Raw genomic sequence first — 14,204 nt, 5'->3', positions numbered from 1 at the left:
CCCTGGTTTAAAAATTGTCAGCATTTCCAAAGCTGGTTGTGTTAATGTGCAAGACGTTTTTTCTTGCTTCTATGTGGAACTGCTCTGCAAACTACAAACCTTCAAGCTGGAAAGAGAACAGTTGTCTAACCTTTGTAAACTCTGAGACAATTGCACTGTCTGCAGACACAGGCATCATCCATACTAAACTGAGGCATTTGTTGACCTTTTAGCTTCAGCTGTTACCTTGTCATAGACTTCACAAATATCTTCCCACGGTACATGCTTCTAGTAAATAATACTGAAAACACGATCCTTGAGGGCAAGATTACGAAGTTTAGAATTACTTGAATTCTATTACTTCTACTAGAGAGCATTCTGAAACTATAGGATTACCCCTGTGGAACAAGAGAGGTTTCACAATCATACCATCAATTATTTAGCTGGTGTGTATTCTTCCTTGTTACATTATTTGTACTAAGATTTACTTTGCACAACCTGCCAAAAGTAGTTTTAACTCTTCTTATATAAACTCAATTTTGAAAAATCATTACTATTTTGAAAAACTAATCTATTCAAGACAAAAAAAATCAAGACTTAGAGAATGCAGAACAAATTTATTCTCGTATCTGAAAAGACATTATAGGCCATGGTATTCTTACCTTATTAAATGTGAAGTCAGTTTTTACACTAAATTTCTACTTAAACTGATATGGGTACACAGTTCATTCCTTATTAATTGCATTGCATAATGGTTCAGCATGAGCCTTTGCATGATCAGGGGTTAAAAGACAACTCTTCCCCACACTTCCCACCCTGTTACTACTGGTGGGTTTCTTTTTTGTAAGGCAGCTGAAATTCTAGTCCTTGTTCACTGCTACATATTCTGTTTGGGGCATCAAACACTGCTTCAGCTAAAAACTACTGTGTTCAGCTATCTCAATCCAGGATATTTAGTCATGCTTTAAACTAGATTAATGACTCAAAGTCATTAAAATGTTTTTCAAATGACAAGAAGAAATGGAAGGCTATGCATCTTCAGAGCATGGATAAGTCAATGGACTATTTTTTAACTGTCTTATGGTTAAAACCATTTCAAATATTTGTAGTATCAGTGGTAGTTTAAAGCCATGCTACTTACTAAGGCCTAGATCATCTTGATGTTTTAATGGTATTAAAGAATCTTAAAAGTCTGAAAATCACATTCTGATAACAACAAAAAGGGTGAAGAAATCTACCCTGTAACACTGAGTCACAATCTTTAATGAGCACTTTCTTTTAGTCTGCATTTTGTGGTACTTCGTGAAGCACACCTGTGTTTTAACCCAAAACACAGAATCATGGTGTAGGACACATCAGAGCATAAACTGATTCCCCATAATTTCCACTGTGATGACTCAGGAATTTAGAGTTAATACAATTTACAGGAATATAATTTCAATCTATTGCCCAGCTGGAACCAAAGAGATGCAGGCCACTGAAACTGGTGTTCCTCATAACTGATGAATTACCAGGGTTAGCCTCACCTTCATCACTCTGTTTCTGGTACAAATTTTAAGGTTTATAAAGAATGAGTAATCTTTTTCTGCAGATTTTCACAGTGGATTCCACACTTAATAAATCAAAACCACGAAGAATGACAAGATCTCTTGGCTTTTTTCATTGAGGGATAAGGGAACCTACAGACTAGTGGCACGTGGAGAGGATGACAAAGGAAATTAAAGGGTTGTGTAAGATCCCAAATCTGAAGTGAAATTAGTGTAAAATGCCAGATACACAATGGAGAATGGCTAAAGAATGGGAAGTCGATTCACAAAGGAGCAGTAAGTATCCTGTACCTCAGACTAGTCATAGCTGCTCAGCGGAAGGAACAAGCAGCTATGCTGAAGTAGACTCTCCCACCTAGCAACTACACCTTGATTTACCAGTGCTCATCCTCCCACAACTCATTGTAGATTTCTGAAGTCTAAGGACACAGCACAGTAGAGCAAGTGTAAAGCCTAGTGCACTTTTTACTGCCTGTCCTTGTCTACTCCCTGTGGTTAGAAATACCCTGCCAAGAAGAACATTAGAAAACTGGCATGCCTAGTACCCTGCATTGAGTACAGCATTACATCTATCAATGGTTGCCAGAGAGAAGTCTATTCAGCGGAGAGATATCAGCACCCAGCAGCATCTTCCGTGGAGTACAATGGGAAAGATACATGTACCCTTTCATATGTAAAGAGGAGATTCTCTGTAGTACAGAGGAACAGCACACAGCAAGAGGTTTTACAAGGTCACCACCCTTGCTGCACCTGTTGTAGAAACATACTAAAAACCTGCATGTTTCCAGCCTTTTAGGCATTCTCAGAACCATGGAAACTCACAACAGTATTGAAGAACAACCTAGGAAAACAGAAGGAATTATTAAAAAATTTATTTACTATACCTCTGTTTTTTATGTTGTAATGAGCTCAAATTAAGAGAGGAATCTTATTTCGAACTGGGGTTTTCCTTGCCTCCAAGTTCCACAGTTCACACAATACACAAAGGAGGACACAGCAGCTGTGTCTGCAAAACCTGGCATGTGGACACTGGGTATTACCCAAGTCTGCTCTGTTGGTTGTAGTTTCCTTTTAGGTTTAGGCTTTTATTGCTTAGATGTGGGATAATTAAGCCTCTCATTCTCATACAAATTGGGAAAGAGAGTGTTCCAAAGGTACTATTTCAAAATAATTTTTCTGTATCTCTTTTTTGCCTTCAATCTCCTTCAAGGTGGATGAAGCATAAGAATTACGGTAAGCCACTAGTACTGCTTCATCTGCAGCCCTGATAGCTGCAGCATTTGGGGCAAGAATATGTCTCACAGACTTTCATGCACATTATTCGGTGTCACTAGATGCACCTTTGCTTCCAACTCTTCAGTCTTCCTCTTTACTACAAAGACATTCCAGGTACTTACCCATCATCCCCTTTCTTATTACTAAGGTTGGAAAGTGCTAGCCAAAGCACAAATGCAGACTACTAGGTGCTGAAAATCCCTTTGTCAGCTTTCACTGTCCTGAAGATTTTGGGCTCAGCTGCTTACTGCTCCTGTGACAGAATAGTGCCACAGTGCAACTTTAGGTGCTAAGAAGATTTATCTGCATTTGAGATTAACTGTATGGACATCTGTCCATGATGCTCTTGACCATTTTCTGTCTAATAGTTGCAATATTTTAACTATTTATTCCCACATATATCAGTGGGAATGGCAAATTTAATGTAACTGGAACACCTCCAAATCAAAACTCTTGCTTATTCAGTTTCCCTTGAAAAAGGCATGCACTCTTCAACACAGACATACTAAGGAAGAAAAGATGCTTACGGTGCCTGCTGTTGTACTTATATTTACAAATCAGAACATTAAATCTATCATCACGGCCAGGAAACAGCACTGAAGGTGGTAAACCTGCAAGACACGGGCCTGATGAGACATCCAAATCATCTCGCCATGTTTCCAGAGGTCACTGAGAGGTTACCAGTGTAGTAAGCCCAAAGCATCCGAGTAGATCTAAACTATACCCTTAAATGTTAAGTTCTAAAGCATGTAATCATGACTGGGGAACCAAGTTTCATCTCTTAAACCATGTAGTGAGGCTTTCGGAGGCAACCCCTGCCTTGGTCTATTCTCAGTCAGAGCAGGGAATGAAGGACAAAACTCAAGCAGTGCTGAGTCCACCACTTCTGTTTGCTAGCTGCAAGCAGAGAGAACAGAACCCTCTTCTACAAACATCTGCAGTTACCCATTGTGGTAATTTTAGGCTATGACTTTAATTTTTTTTCACAAATCTTGAACAGAAAAGAGTAAAATGTAAATAAATCACTATTGGGTGTAAAATTGCTAATTGGCTGGCCAAACAGAGAAACAGACAATTTTGACTAGCTGTAAGGTCCAGGTTATTTTTACTCCAGTGAAACAACTTGGGAGTTATTAAGCTTACTTTAGAAGAGAGATCAGAGTGTAGTGTAAACAAACTTTGGCTGAAATCTGCTAATGAACAATGTGAAGAAATACATCAGTAGCAATCTGAATTTGCCCTAATTTGTACCAACGAAACTATGCTGATTTCAGCTACAGAACTTCAAACTTATCTCACGCAATTGATCAGACTCCATCTAGATCTAACTGCATATTATAAAAAAGCCAAAACCAGGTAATATTTTGGAATAGTATCATAGTATCAGTCAGGGTTGGAAGGGACCACAAGGATCATCTAGTTCCAACCCCCCTGCCATGGGCAGGGATACTTCACACTAGATCAGGCTGGCCAGAGCCTCGTCCAGCCTGCTCTTAAACACCTCCAGGGATGGGGCCTCAACCACCTCCCTGGACAACCCATTCCAGGGCTTCACCACTCTCATGGTGAACTTCTTCCTCACATCCAGCCTGAATTCTCCCCACCTCCAGCTTCATTCCATTCCCCCTAGTCCTATCACTACCTGAGATCCTGAGAAGTCCTTCCCTAGCCTTCTTGTAGGCCCCCTTCAGATACTGGAAGGCCACAATTAGGTCACCTCAGATCCTTCTCTTCTCCAGACTGAACAGCCCCAACTCCTTCAGTCTGTCCTTATAGGAGAGGTGCTCCAGCCCTCTGATCATCCTTGTGGCCCTTTTCTGGGCACATTCCAGCACATCCATATCTCTCTTGTAACAGGGGCTCCAGAACTGGAGGCAGTACTCCAGGTGGGGTCTCACCAGAGATGAACAGAGGGGGAGAATCACCTCCCTTGACCTGCTGGCCACACTTGTCTTGATTTGCTTTCTGGGCTGCAAGTGCACATAGTTCTTTTAACCATCTAGCACAGGTTTAAGCAAAAGGTAAATCTAGTTTTCAGCTCCATACTGGAAATCTTCACCTACCTACACAGTTCTAATGAAAACTGCAGACATCTTTCACTAATAGGAATTATTTTACAGGATTTTCCAGAACTCCTGTCTAGCTTGAGACACTACAAGCACTTATACTGGCTCTCATATGTTTTCTCACACACACACAATTTAAAAACGGTAAGGAGATAAAATAAAAACAACAGACAAACAAAACCAAACAAAATACTCAAGAAGATGCTTAGCACTGCCAGCTCATGTAAAGTAACTGCGTAACTGAGCTTGCCACAGGGCCAAGCTCTTACACATACGTAATCACAAACTCAGATGAGGAAGGATTCAGGGAGGAACACCCATTTATTCTACTTCAGTAAAGAGAAGACTTTTCACAATAATTTCTATTTGCAGCCCTGATTTGAAGGTTTGTCCCACATCCTCAGCATTTGTACTTCAAGTTTTACACCACGTGAGCTGAGGACAAAACTGCCACAGCTTCAAGTACCTGGCACTTATCCTGAATGAAGTACTGTGGCCTGAATGAATAGCATGTATCAGGCAAAAGTAATTATGGGCTCCTACAGTACACCAGTTATTTTTTTCACATTTAAAACCAGAAATACAACAGCCAGTTTTGCTGTAGTGCTTCATGCATCATAATCTTGCAAGAAAATCCAAACCTTTAAGGGCTAGAACCAGGAATTACAGACTCACAGCGGAGATGGATGACTTTGTTTCAGGTATACGGACAGACAAACTATTACCTTCCAAAGTGGATTATTTCATGCTAATACACATGTATGAGACAAACAGAATTTTTATGTGCTGCCTATTGATTAGAATAATTGTCTCAGTGGGTTATTCTTGAGTGCATCAAAGTATATTATTAAGCATGAAAATCAGTTACAACTATGGATTTTAAGTCTAAGAACTATATCAACGAAAGCTTTCTGTATAGAGGTAAATGTATATTTTTAAAATTAGATTGCAGCAAAAAACGTTGGTTTTATAACAGATCTGTATGTTACAAAGTCCCCCTGGCAGACTGCTTTCTACTGAAGTAAAAACATGCACCCTTTTCAAGATGATGATTAGCATGAGGCTCTCACTCTAATCTATACAAGTGAATGGATCCCTTAAATCTGGGTGATCCATTTTTAAATAAAACACATAATAAAAGCATTTATGTGGTAAAATTTGTTTGGGTTCAAAGACTCCTCACACTACCTTTATCGAGTATTGTGATTTCCGTGGCTTTCTAAACCTTTTAACCTATGTCACAATTTAATAATCACTGTTTAATAATTATAATCATTCCCTTATTAACTGGGTATTTCTTTTCGTTCTTCTAAGGCACCCCGTAGTTCAAGACAAGGAAATCTCTTTGTTGATTAGTTATTTAAGACCAGCAACAATAACTATGCTGGGAAGAAAGGTGCTTTGAGAGGATTACACAGAGCTAGTTCTCAACAGCACCAAGCCGAGAGCAGCAAATTACAAACCCAAGTACTTCATTGCATGTAATCAAATTGGCTGGTTGAAATGCTAATTGCCTTTCAGCGAAGCTGAAGGCAGACAGGGGACCCTGTGCTTCACAGAACGACATGCATTTTTTACCCCACTTCTGCACCATTGTCTTGCTGAGAATTATTCAAAATCTATTCATAAAGGTAGCTCTTTTCCTAACCTTTAAAAATGTGGGAAATTTCTAAACCTCTGACCAACACCTCGGATCTGTGGGTCTGCCAAACCCATAACAGATGGCTGAATTAAGGCCATGTTAAATCCTTAATGAAGCAAAGCTTGAAACAATTCAGAGCAGCCACGTATGGGACCAGTCCAGGACAAGTGACTGAGGAGAAGGAAGTTTCTTTAGTCATCTGAACATGAGAATCAAAACTGTACTCTAAATAATAAATCTCCGGTAGACAGAAAAGGAGATAACCAAAGAAAGATATCTTGGTATGTAAAAAGATACAGCATTCTAGAGGAAATTCTGTCTTCAACTTGATAATAAAAACCACAAAAAGCTCTGATGAATATGGAAAACATCTTCTCCGTTGATTAATCTCAATACAGAAATTCAGCCTGTCAAATAAGGCTGTCTAAATAAGTACAACTTTATCTTAAGAGCAGCCTTGGTTTTGACTTACAAATTATTTCAGTAAAAGGCTTTTAGGAACTTTAACTAGTTTTACAGGGAAAAACTCATTAAGCCAAACAATGAAACAATGTTTTCCATATTTTAAGTGTATTTCAGAACTCCTGGCTCCCAAATTCTTTCTGCAACAGGAGTTTACTCCTCAAAATGGGAATAAACAAACTCAATTTTGACAATATTTATTGACAAAAAGTATTTTCTAGTGAGATTATTCACTCAAAGAATGGCTTTGGCTTTGCAGAAGAAGAAAACTAACAACAAATGATTTGTGATTCAGTAACTTTTTTAGACTGAAAAAAGTTTAAGTGGGTCCATCAGGAATAAGAAAAATGGCCTCTGAAGCTGATTCCTCCTATCAATAAGTTTTTCCTAGGAAACAGTACTGTTAGATTTAATTCTTGACTTTCTGAAACTATGATAAATGCCTAAAATCAATAACAGTATTTCTGTAAGCTTCTATTTGATGATGTAGATGTTATAAAGCTCCTGAGTTTTCATTCAGATGTGGTCACATACTATGTGTGTTTGTTCCTAGTGAGGAAAAGTGTTACATTCCCTAAACTGGTCAGTCTTGTAGAGCTGACACACAATCCTGATTTCTACAAGTGAGTAAAACCAATCAATAGGATTACACAAGTAAAAAAAGGTATGTAGGTGATTATATCTCTAGCAGGTCAAGGCCTCATGCTGCTTGAGCAAGGAATTTCATTATATTCTTTGTATTTTCTCTCACCTACATATTCTTTTTCTGTATTTCTTTGTGAACAACTAAGTTGCTCCTATACCAAGAACAGAGTGGAAGATGCTAGCCAAGAAAGAGAAAAATCAGAGTGCCTGGTAATCCAGCAACAAAATGAAGCTAAATTGTCTCAAACGCCCTATCGCAAATAACAGGAAAAGTTGGACATGCACTTTAGTGTTTTGATGGTTCCTAAACCAATTTAGACTAAAAAAAACTTTGGATGAAGTTGAGACAAACTTCAGTTCTCCCTTTCTTGGAAGTCTGATGCAGGGACACAACTCTTCCATCAAGTTTTCCATGAAAAATACTCAGATTAGGTTGATTTTTTAAAAGACCATTGCTATGTACTTTAAAAAGTACAATAATTAGTAATCACCTCATCGTTGCCACATTGTAATTCTGAACTGTGGTAGTTCTATGGTGACATCAAAGGTGATTTGGGGGTCATCCCCTTTTTTTTGTTTCTCCCAAATTGCCCTAATTTTTTTTGTTCCTCATGACAGAGATTCTTACAGACATCTGCAGAGGTATTTTTTTAGTGCAGTGCAGGAAAGGTGTATGCTTTCACAGTTTTTACCATAGTTCAGTTTCAGACATCATACCCAAGTAAAGTGTGAGCACTCTTCCTTTTTAATGGCATTCCAAAAACACATTAAAAAAATAATTCAAAAGCAAAACAAAACAGCTGTAAAACAGTAAGTTTAAATAACAGAATTCCACATCTACTAGAAGTTTTAATAACAGGCTATGATTTAGACTTGATTCTGAAAATTTGACTCAAATAAATCTCAAGGCAATTTCCAAGGGAAGCGCCGCACTGGAGGTTTGAATGCACAGGGAACAATCTCATTCATTAGTACCAACTCTTTTAAACTCATCCAGTACTATTTTTCAGCCTTAAAAACACTGACAGTACCACTAGTTCTCACAAAAGCAAATATCATTCTTTCTGTTGATTCCTATGTGACCAGGACACCACAATTACAAGCTAATAAGCATGTGCTGCCATTATCAATGATAATTAGCTCACTCAGATGCAAATTACTAAATATCATTTACTTCTCCACATAAAGCTATTAAAAAACAAGTCTATCAGGGAGCTAGGAAAGCACAAAACTGTATTCTGGAAATCACTAAGATAAATACTGGTAAGAATGACAAATTAGAAATTAAGAATTGTACACCCTTGGAACACATTAGCTTGTACATTATCAAGTGTTTGTCCAACTCAATTCAAAGCTTAATATGCCACAAATTAATTTCCTCAGGAATCTGGTCCTCCTTTCCACATGGGAATCCTGAATACATTTAGTAGGAGAAAGCTTGTTTTAGGCTTGAGGGACAGATGGACTAAATATATCACATTTTACCTTCAGTTATGAAACTGCCCTCATGGCAGATTGTCGAAATGCTTTTATGTGACTGAAAGACTCATTCTAGATGATGTGTGTAAAGTACTGGGAGGGTGGGGGAGAGAAAGAAAAGGAAAAAAAGGAAGGGGAAAAAAAAAAAAAAAACAAACAAAAAAAACCCCCACCAAACCACCACCAAACCCAAATCCCCAAACCAAAACCCAAAACCTCAACATTTTCAGTTTCTAGATAACGGATAAGATTTTTTTTACAAACACATATTAATTCACATCTGCACTACAAAGCAATTAAAGACGCATTTAAAAACAATGCCTGATGTTTGGCAAGCAGTTGTGCACACATTTATCTGGGCTAGCCAGAGTGAATTATGCAGGGTCTCACATAGGAGCAGCATATCAAAAGCCAAGAAGTAGTATTTCCAACAGTAATCGCTCACACGTCATATCTTAATTATTAACATGATTAAAACTCATTCCTTATCAGATGATGACTTGAAAAAATCATTCTTTTAACTCACTCTCCTTTGGAATACACAATGCACATGCAGCTCCTCCGCTTCCTTTTATTTTCACCCTAATTTTATACGGTCAAATTAACGCTTTGTGCGGTTTTGAGAGTTTAAAAATCGCCTGCTAGGACACTTCAGGCTGAGTTTCATCCTTGATATGATCCCCCGAGAACAGGATTTTCCATTGGAAAGACTGCTGCCTCCACCTGCCCTGTTCTGCAGAGCAGAAAGAGGAGCTGAGGGGAACAACAGAAACCTTATCAGACTCTCAGTGTCGCGCAGCCACTCACGGGTGAGCGACACGCCGGCTGCCTATTCAACCCTGTCCCTGCTGCAACAGGTGCGGCTGGCAGAACCCTCAGCCTGGACACACCGCATCTCCGCAGCTGATACAGGATGCTTCCAAAGCCACCACCACAGAGAGAGAGAGAGAGAGAGCAAACCTACCTAGACCCGGGGACATGGACATCCGTGTCTTCTGGACTCAGCCAGCCGCCTGCACGCTCTCTGTCACTCACGCATTATGCATTCCCCTCTCCTACTCCTCCCTCTGCTCCGCGCAGCGTCCAGCACTCTCCTCCCTCTCCTGACTCCTGCTGCCTTCCCGCTGCTGTGGAGATAAAAGGGGGTGGGATGGAAGAGGACAAGAGTGGGGTGGTGGGGTTTTCTTGTTGTTGGTTTGGGTTTGGGTTTTTTTTTTTTCGTTAAACCCCACCAACTGGCTGCTGTAGTTGAGATGGGGCTAGCTCCTCCAGCTATTTTCCCATGGTTCTTGCACCTAGATAAGGCTAAGTATGGTTTACTACTGGTGTCAGCAAAACTGGCTGGTTTTCTTGCTGGATTATGACAGATTTTGGATTCAAGTCCTCAGCTGCACCAGGACATGCAGCTCATCTTAATTCACAGCTAGCCAGTGCTCAACATTTCCAATCCTAGATCCTGGCATTCAGGAATCAGTAATTTCTTTAATACCAAATCTATGTGGGTTTTTTATGGTCACCACCATTCCAAGCAAATCCTGAAACACAGCAGAGATTACAAAGATACAAAGGCAGTACTCAGATCTGGCTCATAAACTCCCCAATTCTCCCATTTAACAGTAAACAAGCCTCAAAATCCCTATTTAAACAATAAGCATTGATCTGTCTAAGCCCCAAAACACAGAAAATAACAGATTTTGATGAAATTTTACTTAGTCTCATTTACACAGTCTTGACTATATTTCCAGAACCTGTGAGATAGCTACTAGATCCTAAATGCTGCTGCAGCAGCAGCACCATTTCATGTGGCTGAATCCAGTTAGATCTGTCAACACTCCCAAACTCCCTGAATCTCTGGTATAAAAGGAAATCTCTCTATTAGATTTTTTTAAAAGCACTGATGCCAGCTCCATGGAGGGTCCAACTCCCAACTCATAGTCTGCAGCAGTACACAACCATATATCAAGTACTTGGAGCTTGATGGATCCCAGTTTGTTGTTTGTTGTTTACTTTTTGCCTGTTAGGTTGGGGGTTTTTGGTTTGGTTTTGAGTGTGTTTCAAATCTCAGACCATTCTCTCAAAAAAATGTATGCCTTAGTAGCTCAAAAAATCATGTCTCAAACACAGCTTGGTGCCAAAGCAACACAACAACTGACAAGCATCTAATGTGAAACTTAACAGATGTGGTTTTCAGAATCCCACATTGCTTATCAGCAGTGAATACACAGAATCTCGTGTAAATGCCTATTTTAATGCATATTAGCATACACATATTTAGAAACAAAACCAATTATAACTCCTGCTCTAATTTTAGATGTGAATACTCAAATTTCATACAGTGTACTTACAGAAAGAGCACAGGCAAATGTTCAGCACAAAATGGGATTCTGCCCTGAATGAAACTAAATGCTGGAACATGTCCAGAAAGGGGCCACGGGGATGATCAGAGGGCTGGAGCACCTCTCCTGTGGAGATAGGCTGAGAGATTTGGGGTTGTTCATTTTGGAGAAGAAAAAGCTCTAAGGAGACCTTATTGTGGCCTTCCAGTATCTGAAGGGGGCTACAAGAAAGCTGGGGAGGGACTTTTTAGGGTGTCAAATAGTGATAGGACTTGGGGGAGTGGATCCAAGGTAGGGGAGGGAAGATATAGATTAGATGTCAGGAAGAAGTTCTTCACTGTGAGGGTGGTGAGACACTGGAGCAGGCTGCCCAGGGCGGTGCTGGAAACCACTTCCCTGGAGGGTTTTGCAGCCAGGCTGGATGTGGCTCTGGACAACATGATCTAGTGGAGGGTGTCCTTGGCCATGGCAGGGGGTTTGAAACTAGATGATCCTTGAGGTCCCTTCCAACCCTGACAATTCTATGATTCTGTGAAATTATTTTTTGCACCTTTGTTATAATTTGCTCAGAAAACACCTATTGCAAATGAGCTTCCTTTGCTTTGTTTTTCCTTTATTTGGAGCATATAGGAAAAGCAATCACAGTGATTGAAATCACACAGAGAAGAAGCACTAACTCTGCTAAGGCTACTCTTTGCATATAGAAGTAAGGAATACAGCACAGAAGAATTAGAGCTATAAAAATTACAGGATCTAGAAGGAAGTATGGCTCCCACCAACAGCTGTCAAGCTGCTCAGGCATCAGGAGGGCTGCCTTAATAGTCATCAGTTCTTACATATGGCAGACCTAAGCACATTAAACAATACTAATTACTAAGACAGAAAACAACAGGAGAGTGAGAATATTTTCAGTTTTCATCACACCACTCTTAGAGACCTGTGCTTCCCTTTGTTTCATACAAGGATGAGACAGAGCTCCCATGGGATTTTGCAGTGGCAGTCCTCAACCAGCTGGAAGGTTGTTGGTGATTGACAAGGGACACTCCACATGCACTTTTAACAGCTCAGCACGCTGCCCACACAACACTCCTGGCCCTTAGAAATGTCAGGGATAAACGATCAGGCCTGGTGTTGGACCTACAATAGATGTGGCATTGCACAGAGCTATGCCTCCAGGTCAGCCTTAACTTCTCAATACAAGCAGTAAATAAGGTGTAGTAAGCACAGACCTCAATTCTTTGTTTGTTTGGATTTCCTTTGTCTGGGATTCATTGAAACTCTGCAAGTTAAAAATGGCCCTGCTGCAAGTAAATCAATATTGAAAAGCAGCAGCAATAGAATCAATGGACTCCAGTTTGTTTGTTTGTTTTGAAATCTTGCCTTGTCCCTTTACTGGCATCATCTGAAAGGAAAGACCAAAGAAGAGGGAGTCAGAAGAAGGAACAAATCCCTGAGAAGGAAAGCAAGACTTAAAGGACCAAGAAGACAAACCAAAATCTAAACCAACGAGTTAAGAAGGGAGTGATTTTTCTTCCCACTTACACTTCTGTTTCTATAAGATTTATGAAGGCCAGTTGGTTTTCAATCACAGGCTCTTGCAATCTGAATATTGGAAAGCGAAAATAAATGTTGATAATATGTTTTTTTTCTGAATATCCAAAAATACCACTAAAATCAAGATTTATTTTCACCTGTAGCATCCAAGCTTCAAAAAAATCTAAGCCAAGCAAACAAGGAGATTATGAGAAGTTTGACATTTTTATTGTGCACAGATTTTCACATTTGTTTCTGTCATCTTAAACTGAAGCAGATTGAACTACTCAGAATAAGGAACATTAAGCACGTTCATAGACCAGAAACAAGTTTACCTCTTCTCTTTCAATGCAACACAACAACCCAAAAATATGTAGCATACATCAAAGGCTGTTCCAACTGGTTCCAGAGTACAGGCAGACTACTGAGACAGATCTTGCTCCTTTCTTTCACAAGACACAGATTACTTGCTTGCTCGAAATTAATGTGGTGTGGGTTGTTTGTTGTTTTGTTTGATTTTTTTTCCCTGAAAAATGTATTTTTCTTTCAATGGTGGTCCATGGTGGTGAGCAATGCAATACAGAAAATTTTTAAGAACATTATAAACCACCACAAGCAATTATATTCTTCTGTGTGTGGCTTTAGTTTGGTATTTGATTCTGTAAAAATAATTGTTTCCTTGGCTGATGTCGAGAATGCTTTCTCTGTGTTCTTTCTCATTACTTCTCAATGTCATTCACACTGGGAAGCAGATCAAACTGGCAGTGTTGAAAGAAACAGCAGCCAGAACTACAGAACATGACTTTGGTAGCATGGTCTTCTAAAAAGCTTAAAGTCCTGCTTTGAAGGAGGCAGAACTGACCAAGACTCCTATCAAAGAAGCGTGCTCACCCTGGAGCTTGGCTGGCCTGTGTTCCTGGGCTTCTGACCACTATCTTAGAGTAGTTCTTCACAATCTGAAATGAGGTTTCTGACCACTTTCCTGCCATCTAGCCACACTCTGTGGAGACTCCTATCCAGCTATCCCAGGCCAGAGAAACGGACAACCATTGTCAGGTATCACCTAGTGTTTCTTCAGCAGCACCAGGTGCTTGCACTGCTGTCTTTCCTGAACTGCTCCACATCCTTCCTGTCATGCTGGGGATGCTTTAATCATAAAACATTGATTGTACTGCATAGCTTCCTGATGGATAACCAAACACATGAAAGAAAGAATACACAGTAGACAAACAAAAACAGC

At 39.7% G+C, this 14,204-nt stretch overlaps 1 protein-coding gene across 1 annotated transcript in view; it reads right to left on the bottom strand.

Annotated features, from left to right (window-relative positions):
* The window catches only part of ADGRV1 (adhesion G protein-coupled receptor V1), a 394,890-nt gene extending 384,746 nt beyond the window's left edge, over positions 1–10,144 (bottom strand). The window contains exon 1 of the mRNA XM_054177896.1: positions 10,060–10,144. Coding sequence (XP_054033871.1) covers positions 10,060–10,081 — 22 coding nt within the window. The 5' untranslated portion in view covers positions 10,082–10,144. The remainder of the gene's footprint in view (positions 1–10,059) is intronic.
* Between the last annotated feature and the right edge of the window lie 4,060 nt (positions 10,145–14,204).

The sequence above is a fragment of the Dryobates pubescens genome, chromosome Z (genome assembly GCF_014839835.1).
Source record: "Dryobates pubescens isolate bDryPub1 chromosome Z, bDryPub1.pri, whole genome shotgun sequence".
Taxonomy (NCBI): Eukaryota; Metazoa; Chordata; class Aves; order Piciformes; family Picidae; genus Dryobates; species Dryobates pubescens.
Note: the sequence above shows the minus strand (reverse complement) of the source record. Positions and strands in the feature narration are given on the sequence as shown.